Raw genomic sequence first — 15,310 nt, forward strand, 5'->3', positions numbered from 1 at the left:
GCGGGAAGGACGGAGGCGCTGAGGGGCCGCAGGTGCGGGGCCGTGAGGGGCCGTGAGGGGCGCGGGGGAAGCGGCGGCGGCGCCTCCGCCTCGCCGAGCGCACAAAGGAAGCGAAGGCCCAGGTGCTGCTCTGTGGGCTGGGCTGGGGCGGCCCCACCGCTTCCTGAGCGCTCGGGCGGCAGAGCGGCTCTGCCCGGGTGGAGATGTCCCTGGGGGAGCCCCTGGTGGCTCTGGTCACGCCACGGAGGGGCCCTGCGGTGTCCCGGGCCCTCCCTCCCCCTCAGGGCCCACTGAGTTCGGAGCTGTGCTTGTTTAAGCGAGTTCCCCTCCCAGAATGGGTTGGGAAAAGCCTTGGAGCGAGGTTGCCTTTCCCTCTGGAACGAGGCGTTGGGTGTAAACTCATGTCAGGCGTCTTCTTTTGCTAGAATTGCTTTGTCCTGTTGAGGAGCTCGGTGTTGAAACTGAATCGTGCCACGAATTGGTGCTTTTTTGATGTATATGTTTAATTATTAAAAGCCAGATGAGTTAATTTATCCCAGAGAATCTGCCAGTTTAAAGTTGCTGTCTTCATCAGTGTTGAAAAAATATGAGAAAAAAAAACCCCTGTATTGTTCAAAAATATTGTATCTTAAAACTATTTATGCCTCTTCAATATTTTTAGTTCAATAATTTCACCTTTTTAATACAAATTGTCTGTCTTTATTATTCCGAGATATTCAAGGTAACAAACACAAATTGGTAAATTGAGGGATACTCCTTTTCCCCTGACTAATTCCTGCATTATTTGTGGAAGGAGGATGTTTTTAAGCATCTCATTTTTAAAGTCATTGTCCAGTTTTATTTTTGTTGTTATAAAATGTACAAGCTGCTTTATGTTTGTAGTTTATGACATCTTGCAGTTCAAGCTGATGGACGTCTAGAGTTAAAAACTGGCTGGTTTTAGTCACTTAATATTCTAAAATATTTTTCCTGCATGGATTTGGGTTCTCTCTCCAGTCTGACAGAATCTGACCTGCTGTGTGCAGCTCGTGGTGTTTTTATTTATTTATTGTTTGCTAGCATTGAGTCACCAACGCTGTGTTTGAATTGCAGTGTTGAAGCTGAAGCAGACAGGAGCAAAGCTGGCCATGCCTTCTGAGGGGGCCCAGTACACCATAGGGGGGGTGAAGATCCTGTTCCCCTGCAAGGCTTACCCCTCCCAGCTGGCCATGATGAACGCTGTGAGTACCCTTTGTCCTGGCATGTGCCACACTCAGAGCTTGTGTTTGCCAATATTTGGAGTTCCAGAATCTCTGCCAGCATTCAGAAAGGTGACACGTGGAATTCAGAGCTTGTGGTATCTTGAATTCAGTGGTAACCACTCAGTGTTCTCTGTGCTGGGCAGTGTCTGGGCCATGGGGAGGGAATTTTGAAGTACATTTTGGATTTGGGAGCATTTATGCCCAGAAACAAGTTCCTTGTGCTGTAAGAATGTTTATGATCATCCAGCTGTGCTGTAATTACAGTTGTATACAAATGTTCAGGTTTATAGGGTGGGGAATGATTTAGTAAGCCCCATTATCTAAACAGAAGAATTATGTGTAGTAATGTTTAAAGAAATTTTCATTTTTTTGGGGAACTTTTCTAAATGAATTATTGCATTTATATTTAAACATTTTTTAAGAGTTTTCACCAGTGACAGGACAAGAGGGCACAGCCTTAGGATGTGCCAGGGAAAATTTAGGCTGGACATTAGGCCATTATTGCTAAGATTAGCTAAACACATCTCCTTTGTTTTCTGTTAATTCTGTTTCTTTTATTCCCCTTGAAGATTGTGAAAGGCTTGAATAACAGGCAGCACTGTTTGCTGGAGAGCCCCACAGGAAGTGGCAAAAGCTTGGCCTTACTTTGTTCTGCACTATCATGGCAGCAGGCTTTGTATGGTGAGTGTCAGAGTGTCTGCACAGCTTTTATGACAAAATATAAAATAATTAATTGGTTTCCATCAGCCCTTAAACATTTGGTTTCAGTCTGGGCCCACCACTGGCACCTTGCCTTAATGGCAGTGTGGAGCAGGAATGCTGGGCTGGGCTTAGATCCCAGAAGGGAATGGAGGAAAGTCCTCATGGGGTGTGTGATTGATGGGAGGAGGGATCTCTTTCCTTCCTGTGCTCTGCAGCTCTGCAGAGGTGGCCACAGCTGGTTCAGCTTGACTGGCACTGAGCTGCCACCCTCATGGTGCTGTTAGTGACAGGTAAATGCCTTTGTCCCCCAGAGAAGTCAGTGCCAAGCTCGTCGTGTGATAAGGAGGACAGGAAGGCAGCGCCATCCCCGCCCTGTCACTGCAGGTGTCACTGCCAGGCCAGGAGCAGCGAGGCTGCAGCGAGTGGGACTCCCAGTGCTCCTTGTTCTGCCAATTGTCCTGAGCCAGGAACTTCCAGGAGACCTGGGAGCCCTCTGCCAAGCACAGGTAACCTCATCTGTAGGCAGCTCCAATTCTGCTGCTTTAGGCCAGGGATGGTTTCTGACCATCATAGTGGCAGCCCTGGTTGTGCCCTGCATGAAATCTCTACAGTGCTTAATCTGTCTAGAAATTAACACTCTTTCCCACACCATATCATTTATAGCAATTCTAGCAGTTACTGTTCTGTAGTAGTTACATTTTAAAATGTTGCCCTTATTTAATGCATCCCTAGTAATGGACATCCATTTGATTTTGTTAATTACAGAATGTAAGGAAAATGAAACACTGGCTTCAAAGCTGTCTGCCAAAAAGAAGTTATCCCTTCATGCCAGTGAGAATGATGATTTCCAGGTGGACAGGAAGAGGATTCGTCCTTTAGAGACAGAGCAGCAGGTGAGCAGTGAAATCATCTGGGTGTAGCTCAGGCAAACTCTCAAATCCAGTTAATGTTACAGGGGAGGGTGTGGGAAATGAGTGAATCACATCACAGTCACAGTTTAGTGACAGGGTTTTGTTCATTTTTATTGGTATTTGTTACAAAGGAGTCCACTGTTGCACTAAATTGTTCATTGTACCCTGTCCTAAACCCTTTCACATTTAAGCAAGTAATATCCCCAAATACATTTATTCCCAGTTGATGGTGTTATGATTTCTGTAAGTTCTGTAACAGTGGGAAAGCAAAGCAGAAAAGCTCAGCAATAATTTTATAATTAAAACTTTATAGCTTTCCTCAATGACTTGTGTGTGGCTGACTTGGTTAAACTGTTGATGCCCAGTTACTAGAGCAGACTCAGCTGAAACAAGAGCAGGGCTGCCAGTGTGAGCACATCCCTGTGCCCTGGGCATTTTCCCACTGGTGCTTTCCCCAGCAGGTGAGGAAACGTCACTGCCTTGCTAAAGGAGTGCAGCTGGTTGATGCTCTGGAAGTTTATCATCAGAGGAAAAATGGAGAGCTGATTGTTCACTCTGAAAAAAGCATGAAAACCACTACTTGTTCTCCCCAAACAGTGAGTAATTCAGAAATATCTTTTACACCACAGTGTTAGTTCAAGAACAATTTAAAACAATATTTTATGTGAAGGGGTTATGCATGAGATGCAGCTTAATGAAGTTTGAGCAAACACTGAAGCTAATGCAAATGTTCCTCAGTGTTTTGGGTTTTATTTCCATTTTCTGTAGCAGAAGTATCACATCAGAAGTTAAATTACAGGTTGCACCTGTTTCTGCAGCTTTGTTGGGCATTTTCTGCATTTCTTACTGTTTGAAAATAGATTTTACATAAATGTTTGCTGGGGCAAAGCAGTAGAAGAGGGAGTGTGAGGCAGTAGAGGGCTGAGTGTGAGAGGCCAAGCTGTGATGTAGTAACCCCAAGGGAAACCAAAAGCTACAGGATTACTGTAAGATACTGGGAGCTAAATATTTTCCTTAAAAAGTGACTCTGTGTTGTAGGCCATTTGATGGGAGGTACTTTTTATTAGTTTTGGAGAGCTCTGTAGATGTTTGAGTAAGATTTGAAATGCTCTGTGCCACTGAGCTTCAGTTGGCAGTTGGAAACCCAAAGGCCACCAGAGTGTGCTGTTCATTTTCAAATAAAAGGAACTCTCGTCCTTCCTGATTGTAAAATTTCCTCTGGTGCTTTGCTGTGGGTACATGAAGAATTTGATTTAAAACTTGTAGAAATTGTAGAAATTTCTTGTCTAGAAGAAAATTGAGAACTAAACAATCTGTTGTTTACTGCATCTTTAGAAAGAAGTAACCTAAGAAGAAAGGGGGTCATTTCTCTTGAAGTTGCTTTTTAAGGATGATAGAATAAGGTGTTATTTTGCTGTGATGAGCAGACTCAGAACTTGTCTGGTATCAAGGAAATTGCAGAAAGTAAAGCCTGATTTGTCATTAGTAGTTCTGAGCCTTAACTGCATTTAGTTTACAACAGGAAGAGCATCAGAGCACAGGTATTTGGTATAAAAATGGTTTTTGGTGTGGCTTAGGGAATGAAATCAGCAGAGCTCCTGCTGAACACTCACCTGATGGACTGTGTGTGTGGTGATACAATGATTGATAACAGCATTGCTTGTTCACTGAGGCAAGCTGCCTTTGAGTGTCCTGTGTTTTACAGTGCTCACTCCTCTCAGAGCAGATTCAGTTTCTTACCAAGTCCTGTTTCTACTGCAGGAGGGAGAACGGGTTGGTTGTTGTAAGAGCCTGAGAGGTGCTCTGTGCTCCCAGCCCTGCTGCATGCAGCACCTGCACATGTGGCTGAGCACCCAAAGCTGCTCCCAGCCCTGCTGCATCCAGCACCTGCACATGTGGCTGAGCACCCAAAGCTGCTCCCAGCCCTGCTGCATCCAGCACCTGCACATGTGGCTGAGCACCCAAAGCTGCTCCCAGCTGCTTCACTCCCAGCCTGGGAATCCAGCTCTGGATTAACTCCTGCAAGGGAGGGCAGCTCCAGTGTGAGTTTAAAGGGGAAATGATAACCTCAGGTACTCTCTTGATTGCTTCTGTCAGAGCATATGGCCTGAGAAACTGGGGCAGCTGGGTTAAGGAATCCCCATTTCCAGCAGGGAAAGAAAGTAAACAGTAAATGGAGAGTAGTGTAACAAACACTTGGGGTATCAAAAAACAACTGTGAAAAGAATCTGTCTTAATGTGCTAGCCCATTGCAGTTTAACATATTGCTTACAACCTGCACAATGGGCTTTGGGTGACTTCTGTTACACATTCCAGGGGACTGGCAGCCTGTTACAATCAGGGTCTGGACTCCAGAATGGGCTAATTTACCACGATGGGATGAAGAAAGTTGTGGATTTGTATTACATGCTCTCACCTGACACCGTACCCGATCCTTTTCCTGCTGATTGACGTTTTCAATGAGCTCTTTGAAGCAAGTTCCAGCTTAATTAAAACGTTTGCTTGGTTAGCAGTGATCTGTGAAAGCCTGTGATAAATATTGAACTGGGTTCACCTGCTGGTGACTGGGGAGGATAAACAGCTGCTTTGTGTGCTTTAAACAAGAGGCTGCAGCAGCAGCAGAATACTGGGCTTTCTGAGAGCTTCCAAAGGAGCAGCTGAAAAGCTCTGCTAATGTCACTGCTGATATCTGCCTAGATTGTGCTTGTGTGATATTTCACACAAGAGACATTCACTGCTGCAGCATTCAGGTGCCTTTGTAAGTGGGAAATGTAGCTGGAGATATGAAGAACTCCTCTTACCTCTTTGTGTTTCAAAGATCACAGCCCCAGTGTTTGTTTAGCTCTATTTTACACACAGTACAGGCTGCTGGACTCGATTATTCCTTTTTTAATCGGACTTCCACGTTTTTGCCATATAAATATTGATGTGATAGGCTGGTTTATCTAGCCCTGACAGAAGTCCAAACAAGCTGCATTAGCCTAAGGTCCATATAGGCTGATATCTGATCTCTAATGGCATCTGTTCCTGGGTGTTTCTGATTAAATACTGCACAAAGTGCAGCAGGATCTTTTTTTGCCCTCTTCCAAATGAAAATCCCTCTTTCAGATTCCAACAGCTGAAAACAGGTTTAGTTCTGAAGCCAGAGGGTATTATGAAATACAATTCTGTTGTCTCAGTATGAATTATTTCTAATCAGCCCTCCCCTAATTCCTTCATAGATAAATTGAAACATTTTCTAATTATCTTTGTGGTATGAGTGTAAAAATCTGTGCTTGGAGAGAACACTGCCCAGGAAACCCCTTGTTCATGGAGAGTTTTCTTTCTTTGTGCTGCAGGAATGGGAGAGGAACACCATGTTAGGTGTTGCTATAAGATATCCACAGTTGGTTCTTGGAGAAATACAGAGTTTAAATAGTTTGCCTTTTATAAAATTTAAAGATGTATTTTAAGGATTCTAATGCAAATTGACTCACTGGAGTAATGTGGAAAGAATATGGAGAACTCAGCTTTTAAACTGTGTTTTAACCAATTTTCTAAAGTTTTTCTTCATTATGAAGGACCTCCTAAAAGGTTTTATTTATTAAAGTATTTGGGCTAATGGTGGCTGTGGCTTTCAGAAATGCTCTGACTACTGCAGGCACTTTTATTTCTTAACTACTCACTATAAAATCAGCCTGAGTTTACAACTTGCTCAGTATTGTGGGTTTGAGTGTTTTTTGAACATAAAACTTTTCTCAAAGTTAAAGGTAACATTTTAGTGCTGGAATAATGGCTAAAGTGCTTCTTAATGCCAGTATTATACCAATCCCAAACCTCTTAAACCAAACTTTTAATCCCACCTGTAAAATCCTGTAATTTATAAGCCTCACACATAAGAACACTTTATTTCTTTTTTATGCAAAGAATAATATCTGGTATTCTAAGCCCATCATAGGAGAACCTTCTGGTCATGATTTTATATATTAATTTGAGCTGCATTTTCCTGTTGTTCTAAGAACTCTGGCAAAACAGCTGCCTGATGGGTCCTAATATTTTTCAATTATTTTTATTTGGCTTAGCACAGCAGTGAAATATTGGTGGTAAAGTCTCCTCTTGGTGTCTTGTGTGTTGTTTTTCCCTCTGAAAACACAATCTGACTTGGATTAAAATTAAAAGATAGAAATATTCTTCAAGGCCCTACACAGTCACTGCTTCAATTACATTAATTTTTAGCTTGCTAGTGTGGTTTTCATTATTTCCAGGAGCAGAGCAGAATGTAAGTGATAGAAATATCAAGGTAGCATTGGGGCTTTAGTGTGAGCCCTGCACATATGTAACCTATACCATGTGTCAGCTGTTTGCTGCCTGCCTGCTGACAAGAGCCCCATTCATAACTCCTCTTTTTATCCTGGCAGTGAATAAGTAATGATTCAATATAGAAGGCAGGATATTTGGAACTGCCTATTTCATGTGGCAGCACAGGGTAATGAAATCTGCTGGTCCTGGCAACCTGAGAGGGGAATGTAACAATTCCAGCATGGCTGTAACTTTATCTGCTCTGAGGCCTGTTTGTTTGGCACATCAGGGAAGCTTTTATCCCGGTGAGTGGCAGCTCTGAGGGTTACATTTACATGCTTTCTCTCATGTATTGTCATATTTAATGGCACACAGGGCTGGCTGGGGCTGAGGGGAGCACGAATTGCTGTTCCTTGCAGTGAGAGCTGGAGACAGCTTGATCCCCAGGATTGTGGTGTAACACACAGCATGACTTAGCATTTGTTTGTCATGGATAATCTTACTGGTACAGTGAAAGGCAGGGAGGAGTGCTGCAGTGAGCATGTTGTTACCTGCACTGCCACCTGAGCCCAGTACAACCTGTCTGGCTCTGGGAGAACTCTCTATTTTCCATGAGAGGTGTGTTTGGACATGGTTACACTGGAGTTCCTGGTTTCCTGTGTGGCTCTTCAAATTCATTGTGACAATTTCATGTCATTTATTTCAGTATTTAATGTTCTGATGGCAGAACAAAAATGGCTTTTAACAAATATTTTACAGGATTAGGTTCTGTTTAGAATTATTCCCTGTGTTTCCTTTATTCCCTGGCTACTCAATGGCCTTTGGCAGAATGGCACAGCAAACATGTTTCTAATGGAGAGTGTGTGGTGCAGTGTTTTATCTGCACACAGAGTCCCTGAACTGTCTTTAAGGAAAAAAATATTTTAATTTGAGTGTCTGTTCCAAGTTTTCTTCATTGAAGGTTTTGGACTCTTGCTCTGTAACAGGAGTGTCCTGAGCTGGAGCTTCAATGAGAGAAGCTTCATTTGCATTATTCATGTGTGTAAATATTCCACTGGATTAATAATTCTTTCTGATTGGGTTATGATAAAATTGTGATCACTGGAGGGTTTTATTTAGATATTTCCAGGCACAGGGATGTGATGCTTTAACATTTAGAACTTGTTGCAGCTTGATGGGCAGCCCTGGTGACTGAAGCCTTACCCCAGGGGGCACTTTGCAGACCATCAGCAGATTTAGCACATTCATTTCCCAGTGGGATTTTGTGCATCATCTTTTTGTCTTGCTTTGCAGCCTCCTGGCCCTTGCACTGAGTGTTCCTGTGCTTCTGGGAAGGAGCCAGGTAAAGATCCCAGTCACTCCAAGAAGAAAGAGAATGGAGATCAGTTGTGTGTTCCCAAAATTTTTTTTGGGACACGAACGCACAAGCAAATCAGCCAGATCAGCAGGGAGCTGAAGAGGACAGCGTATTCCTGTGTGCCCATGACAATCCTGTCCAGCAGGGATTACACCTGCATTCATCCTGTGGTGTCCAACAGTAGTAACAGGAGTGAAATGTGTGTAGAGTTGCTGGAAGGAAAACATGTGAGTAATTTGATTTGAGAAAATGAGCATTCACTGAACAAAGTCAGATTTAACAGCTAGAATGAGTAATATTTTTTACTTCTTTATATTATATTGGTTAAATACCACCTGGTGGCATTAAAACTAAATATTAATTGTTAGAAAATGTTGATACACTGTAAAAACTTATGGTGGCAGGAATAAGATTTATGACTGCCAGGTTAATGGTGTAATAAGATTTAAATTATATCTGGGTTTATAAATGAAGAAGAAAGAAGTGTCCTTTATGGATGTACATTTTAGAAACATGGATTTACATGACATGAGCTGTTAATGTCTGGCATAAAGAGCAGCTGTTAGAAATGTTTCTGAGAAACAGCCAAATGCATGGAACTTTGGGAGATTTTAGCCTGTTTGGTTTTTGTTATTTCTTGTACCCACTAAGTCTGTGCACTTGTTTGCTTTCAGGGCAAGTCCTGCTCTTATTACCACGGTGCTCACAAGCTGAGTGAGCAGCATGCCCTGCAGCCTGCCCATGGGCTGTACCAGGCCTGGGACATTGAGGACCTGGTGAGGCTGGGCAGGAAGCTTCGTGCCTGCCCCTACTTTGCAGCCAGGGAGCTCATGGTGGGGGCAGACATCGTGTTCTGTCCCTACAACTACCTGCTGGACCCACAGATCCGGGACAGTGTGAGTACACTGGGGACAAGTGGCAAGAAGGTAAAAAGAAGAATTTAAAAGGAATTATCCACTGAATGTTTTGTTTCTGTGGTCAGCTGACATCCCATTCATGTCCAAAATAATATCTATAAAATAACTTCTGGGTTTTTTTTCCCTTGGATATTTTCTAGGTTATGAAAATTGGTCCAAAACCTGAAAAGCTTCATTTGCACTGTGCTGCAGAATATCCATTTTTTAGCAGGCTCCTGTTAGTTGCTGTCTCTCATGTCTTAGACTCGGTTTCACCAGACAATAATTATCTTTTTTAGATGGACATTAACCTAAAGGACCAGGTAGTCATTTTGGATGAAGCCCACAACATTGAGGACTGTGCTCGGGAGTCCGTGAGCTACGGGGTCACCGAGAGCCAGCTGCGCGCTGCCCGCGAGGAGCTCGACTTCATGGTCAGCAACAGCATCAGGCAGAAGCACCACGAGCCCCTCCGAGCTGTCTGCTGCTCCCTGATCAAGTAAGGCAACCTTTTATTGCTTTCTATCAATTAATATTTATCAGATTACCTTTAGGTGTATGGGATGGTGTTACTCTGTCACGTTAGAGAAATTCAACAAAGGTTCACGTACAGCTATGCAGTTGTTTGATTTATGTTCATTTGAGGAATCCACAGGGTTTGATCTATTAGAAGAACTGCTGGTCTCAAATGGAAACATTGAAATTCTCTTTTGAAAAATCTTGTGCTCTTTATGGGGCTTTTTTGGACTCCTGTTTATAAATCTCAGTATGAAAATTTTCATAAGGTGAATTTTTATGTTTCACACATTTGCATATTTGACAAATAATAATAGCATTATTTTGTCAAAGAATTAACGAGTTAATGTTTATAGAATGCTTTCAGAGCCTTGGACAGAAAGTATTTGGAATCTGTTCTTGGAATCAGAGTGGGATCAACTGAAGTCTTCCTAGTTGAAAGTGAATTTGTCAGTCATGCCCTTTGTTTTCCCTGGGAAACAACTTCCTGGAAGGGGAACAGCTGAGCCTAAGTTGAAAATCCTGAGAGGGGATGTAACAAAAGGAAATGGACAGAAGCCCAGGAAGAAACAAGAGGTCCAGGGCAAAGTATTTTGGGGGAAGTAGAAGTATCAAAGTCTGCAGAAAAAATTGAATAATGCTACAAGTGCTGCAGTTAACTGAGTTCTGCCCCAGTGTATGCAGAATCTTCATTTTGCTGCAGCAGCACAGGAGGAGTTCACTCTCCCATCCTCACTCCCTGCTCACAGTTCATGTTTGTGTCACACAGAGACAAGGGACTTTTCTGCTTGGCAGAAGCAAATTCTCCTACTGTGGATATTTCAAATGTTAAACTTCAGTAAAAGATAAGGACAGCATGGCTGAAGATTTGATTGCCTCAAGCTTTTTAACCTTATCAGGAAAACTGAGGTTGATTGTCTTGGCAAATCTGCCAGCAGCATGAAAAGCAGCTGCTGGAAAGCAGAAGACTGGGTGTAAATAGCCAGTAACAGGTAAAATGCACCTGCACAGTGCCATGGCTTTGCCAAATGAATGGGGAGCTAGAAAAAAAATCTTATTTCACTCTAAAGATCCTGGGCCCTCATTGCAAAAAGCACTTAAGGACGGGCTTGGTGCCACAGTGCTGCAGTGAGCTCTGTGAGGAGTTTGCAGCTGGGCCAGGGCAGGCTCTGGCAGGCTCTGCTGCACATTGAGCAGGGCTGGTCACTGTGGCCAATGGAACATGCTGTGTCACCAGGGGCATCTTCTGCTCCTGAGGGAAGCAGCAAATACTCTTCCTGGAATTGAAGGCATGTGTGCAACATCCCTTCATTCCTTTCCTGGAAATACTGCATGCAGCAATTTTCACTTCAAAAGCAGAGATAACCTTTCTGGGAATCAAGCTAATTTTATTTATGTTTTCTGCTTAGCTCTAAAAATAATTTAACAGGCTTTGCAAGTAAATGCTTTAATGTTAGATGGAACTTATTGGAGAATTTAAGGTATTTTTGGTGCTATTTGGCCATTGTGTTAAGTTTGTATTTGCATTTATTATTTTAAAAGTATGTGATGGTTTGAAGTTCATAACAGGGAAACATTTTACATTTCCTGAAGTGTTTTATCCATTATAAATCTGTTTAATTCCTGTCACAGGGGCCTTGTCCTAATTTCAATTCCAGGTCTTTTTGATGTTACATTTGAGGAATTGGGGCCTTAGTCTTAGTGCTCACCATTCCTTAATGAGATCAAGCAAATTTTAACCAAAGAAGTGATTGTTGTGGCAGCATTGGTGGGCTTTGTTTGCATTTAACCTGGCAGAAGGGAAGTTATATTTTAATTGTTCCATGGATCAGATTATTTATGGTGACAGGGCAGGAAATGTAGAACTGAAGCAGTCCCAGAGCCTTGCTCTTGAGTTGCTAATGATGAACTGGTTTTGCAGGTAAATATTTTGAGCTCTTGCAGCACTGACAGCTGTCCTTTCAATGCCTCCTGCCTCTTGATGGAGCAGACAGCTCCAGCCTTTCCTGGCAGGGGGAGGAGGAGCTGCTTTTCTAACCAGGGACAGGGCCTGTGGTGCTGCAGGGGTGAAGGAGGACAGGCTCACTCAGAAAATTCCAGCTCTGCCACAAATTGCTCTCCATGTTTAGCTCAATCAATCCCATTTTGCATTGTATTCCAATTATATTTATGCTTCATTTGCAGCAGTGCCAGTACCTGGGGTAGGTGTAAATGGGCACTCTCTATTGCCCCACTTTCCCCGTGTAAATATGAAAACTGTTCATTTCATGCCTCAGGATTGGTTATTAATTGGAAAGTCAGCAGTTGACAGGGATAAACCAACCTGCAGCAATTGGAGCAGTGATGAGTGGATTCAGATATGCAGCAGAAGTCTTGCTTGAATGAGCCTGACATGTCAGAAGAGGAAATTACATTTTAATTCCTTTTCTTTATTATCTATTATATGAAGTATAAACATGTGGGGAGAAATTTCCTTCTCATTTCAATGAGCTGCATCCACAGCAGTTCCATGGGAGTTGAACAGTGAAAAACAGGCAGAAAGGAAAAGCAGAATCTCTCTCCTTACATGTAGTAAAACATTTGTCATCATCTTAGGAGTCTGGTGCAGTTTTTGAGGTTTGCTTTGTACGTGCAAAGTGTCTCTAAATCTCTCAAATCAATGCTGAAATGATTTGTGCTTTTTCTGTCTTTCAGCTGGCTGCAGGAGAGCTCTGAGCAGCTGGTGGAGAGAGCCTTTGAAAGTGCCTGCAAGGTGTGGAGTGGCAAAGAAATGCTCAACTTTCTGTACCAAATGGGAATAACTGGCATTACTTTCCCCATTTTACAGGTAATGCTGTGTGCTGTATAAATGAGCAGCACCATGCATAATATTGTGGTGTTAAACATCTCCAAATGCACAGAAGTTAAATGGAAACAGGTTTTTCATTTACTGCAATACTGAAAATTGTCTGAAAAGGATTCCTGATGAAAACCAGGAGTAACCCACTCAAGCTACTGGAATTTGTGGAGAAGCAATGTTTTGAAGGATACAATTGCTCACATACAATTATTTAAATTGAACCATTGAGCCAGTGATATTTTTGCCTGTTCTATCCAGCTGCATTTTTATTGAATGTTGAAATGTTTTTACCTTATTTTCAAGTTTATCCCTCCTTTCTGTGTAAGCTAGTTATGTTAAAACCATTGTTCAAAATTGAAAGTGTTGTTCCCTTTCCCTCTGACTTTATTTTAAATGAAGTGAGCTGACAGTCTTGTATCTCTATTAACTCTGGTTTTCAGAAGACACTTAGAATGTTGTTAATATGGAATTTGCCTCTTGCAGAAACATCTTGCTGCTGTTCTGGAAAAAGAAGAAAAAGTTTCTATGCATGGGAGAGAGGAAATTATTGAGGTGCCAGTTGTGAGCCCTGCAGCACAGATCATGCTCAAAGGCCTGTTCATGGTCCTTTCCTGTCTCTTCAAAGAGAACAGCAGGTCAGGCCTAACATTTATCAGCTGAATGCTCACAATTTGGTTACTTAATTGTAGTTTTTACTGATATTTCTGTCTCTGTGTAGGTTTGCAGATGATTACAGGGTTGCTCTACAACAAACTTACACCTGGGTGACTGAAGACCAACGTGATGATGCAGATAAAAGTTCCTTCTTCCCAAGGCCCAAGCACAAAAAGAGTTCAAGGCAGAAAACCCTTGTCCACATGCTGAACTTCTGGTGCTTGAACCCTGCTGTGGTGAGCTGAGTGTGAAGAAAAGATAAAATAATCTGAGTGATAACAAATACCTGTCAAATCTGGAAGAGATTGCATTGATCTTCTAAATTCCTGCTTTTCTTTCTCCTACCTAGGCTTTTTCTGACTTAAATGAAGTCAGAACAATTGTTCTGACATCAGGCACTCTCTCTCCCATGGATTCCTTTTCCTCAGAGCTTGGTGTGAAGTTTTCCATTCAGCTGGAGGCCAATCACGTTATCCGGAACTCCCAGGTAAGCTGGGCTTGGCTGTTCCCATCTAATGCTGCCCATGGTGCAAAAACCAAATAAAAGTGATGGCAGACTCATTCTGTCAGTTAAAAGAGAGGTCCAGGCTGTTGCTTGGCTTAATGCAATGGAAAATGACATTTTTAAATGAATTAAGAGGCAATTTTAGACAAATTTCCCTGGAAAAGTTGCTTGTGCTGTATGAGATGGCTGTTAGCAATATCAATTACTGCACTTCAAGTACCAAAATGAATTTAACAAATATCTCAACGTTTCTTTCTTACTTAAATGCCATTCTTGAGCCTGCTGTGGTTTCTCCAGGCTGGTTTAGGATTAACCCTGTCCCTGTGCCCCCAGGTGTGGGTTGGCACGGTGGGCACGGGCCCCAGCGGGCGGGAGCTCTGTGCCACCTTCCAGCACATTTCTCTCTCACTTAGCAGGATCAATAATGAAATTTTGAGCTTTCCCCAGGCTGGTTTAGGATTAACCCTGTCCCTGTGCCCCCAGGTTTGGGCTGGCACGGTGGGCACAGGTCCCAGCGGGCGGGAGCTCTGTGCCACCTTCCAGCACATTTTTTCCACACTTAGCACTTGTTCCCTGTGCCCCCAGGTTTGGGTTGGCACGGTGGGCACGGGCCCCAGCGGGCGGGAGCTCTGTGCCACCGTCCAGCACATTAACTCTGTCCCTGTGCCCCCAGGTGTGGGTTGGCACGGTGGGCAGGAGCTCTTTGTCACCTTCCAGCACATTAACCTTGTTCCCTGTACCCCAGGTGTGGGTTGGCACGGTGGGCACGGGCCCCAGCGGGCGGGAGCTCTGTGCCACCTTCCAGCACACCGAGACCTTCGAGTTCCAGGATGAGGTGGGAGCCCTGCTGCTGTCGGTCTGTCAGACACTTGGCCAAGGAATTTTGTGCTTTTTGCCATCCTATAAGGTAGGGAAATGTCAATTGCTGTTCTTCCCCTCAAACCACACACACTTTGAAAATGCACTGTGTGATTTTCTGCACTGTGGTTTATACATCAATATACAGGAATATTTATCAAATAAATGTATTAACACAGGGGGATTGTATTGTTATTTCTTGGCATTCAGGTTTGTTTTCATGAGCAAACATATTTGGTTTTTCTCAACAGATGCACCTATTAACACAGACAATCATTTCAATTAACATTACCATAAAACCAGCCAGATCCATAAATTTTCCTTGTGTTGTTTCCCTGAAGATTTAGAAATTGTTTATTAAGAAAAAAATTAAAAATCACATCATGAAATGATACTTTCTATATAAATCAGCAGCCGGAATGTCTTTGCATGTTCTTTCTGTGCTACTAGAATGCAGAATTCATCCAGGTAATTTCTCCTTCCCTTGTTTCTTGTTCCATTTCACTGCATTGGAGATTGGAGTGTATTTTTCTTTAATCAGGGGAATTGCTCA

At 42.9% G+C, this 15,310-nt stretch overlaps 1 protein-coding gene across 1 annotated transcript in view; it reads left to right on the forward strand.

Moving 5' to 3' along the window:
- Positions 1-15,310, forward strand: part of BRIP1 (BRCA1 interacting helicase 1) — a 95,450-nt gene continuing 80,140 nt past the window's right edge. The window contains exons 1-14 of the mRNA XM_058037799.1: positions 1-32; positions 1,093-1,220; positions 1,811-1,922; positions 2,255-2,449; positions 2,709-2,836; positions 3,316-3,450; positions 8,426-8,716; positions 9,164-9,385; positions 9,685-9,884; positions 12,596-12,728; positions 13,224-13,375; positions 13,459-13,630; positions 13,744-13,881; positions 14,645-14,806. Of these exons, the coding sequence (XP_057893782.1) occupies positions 1,128-1,220; positions 1,811-1,922; positions 2,255-2,449; positions 2,709-2,836; positions 3,316-3,450; positions 8,426-8,716; positions 9,164-9,385; positions 9,685-9,884; positions 12,596-12,728; positions 13,224-13,375; positions 13,459-13,630; positions 13,744-13,881; positions 14,645-14,806 (2,133 nt within the window). The 5' untranslated portion in view covers positions 1-32; positions 1,093-1,127. The remainder of the gene's footprint in view (positions 33-1,092; positions 1,221-1,810; positions 1,923-2,254; positions 2,450-2,708; positions 2,837-3,315; positions 3,451-8,425; positions 8,717-9,163; positions 9,386-9,684; positions 9,885-12,595; positions 12,729-13,223; positions 13,376-13,458; positions 13,631-13,743; positions 13,882-14,644; positions 14,807-15,310) is intronic.

Source organism: Melospiza georgiana, chromosome 19, assembly GCF_028018845.1.
Source record: "Melospiza georgiana isolate bMelGeo1 chromosome 19, bMelGeo1.pri, whole genome shotgun sequence".
NCBI lineage: Eukaryota > Metazoa > Chordata > Aves > Passeriformes > Passerellidae > Melospiza > Melospiza georgiana.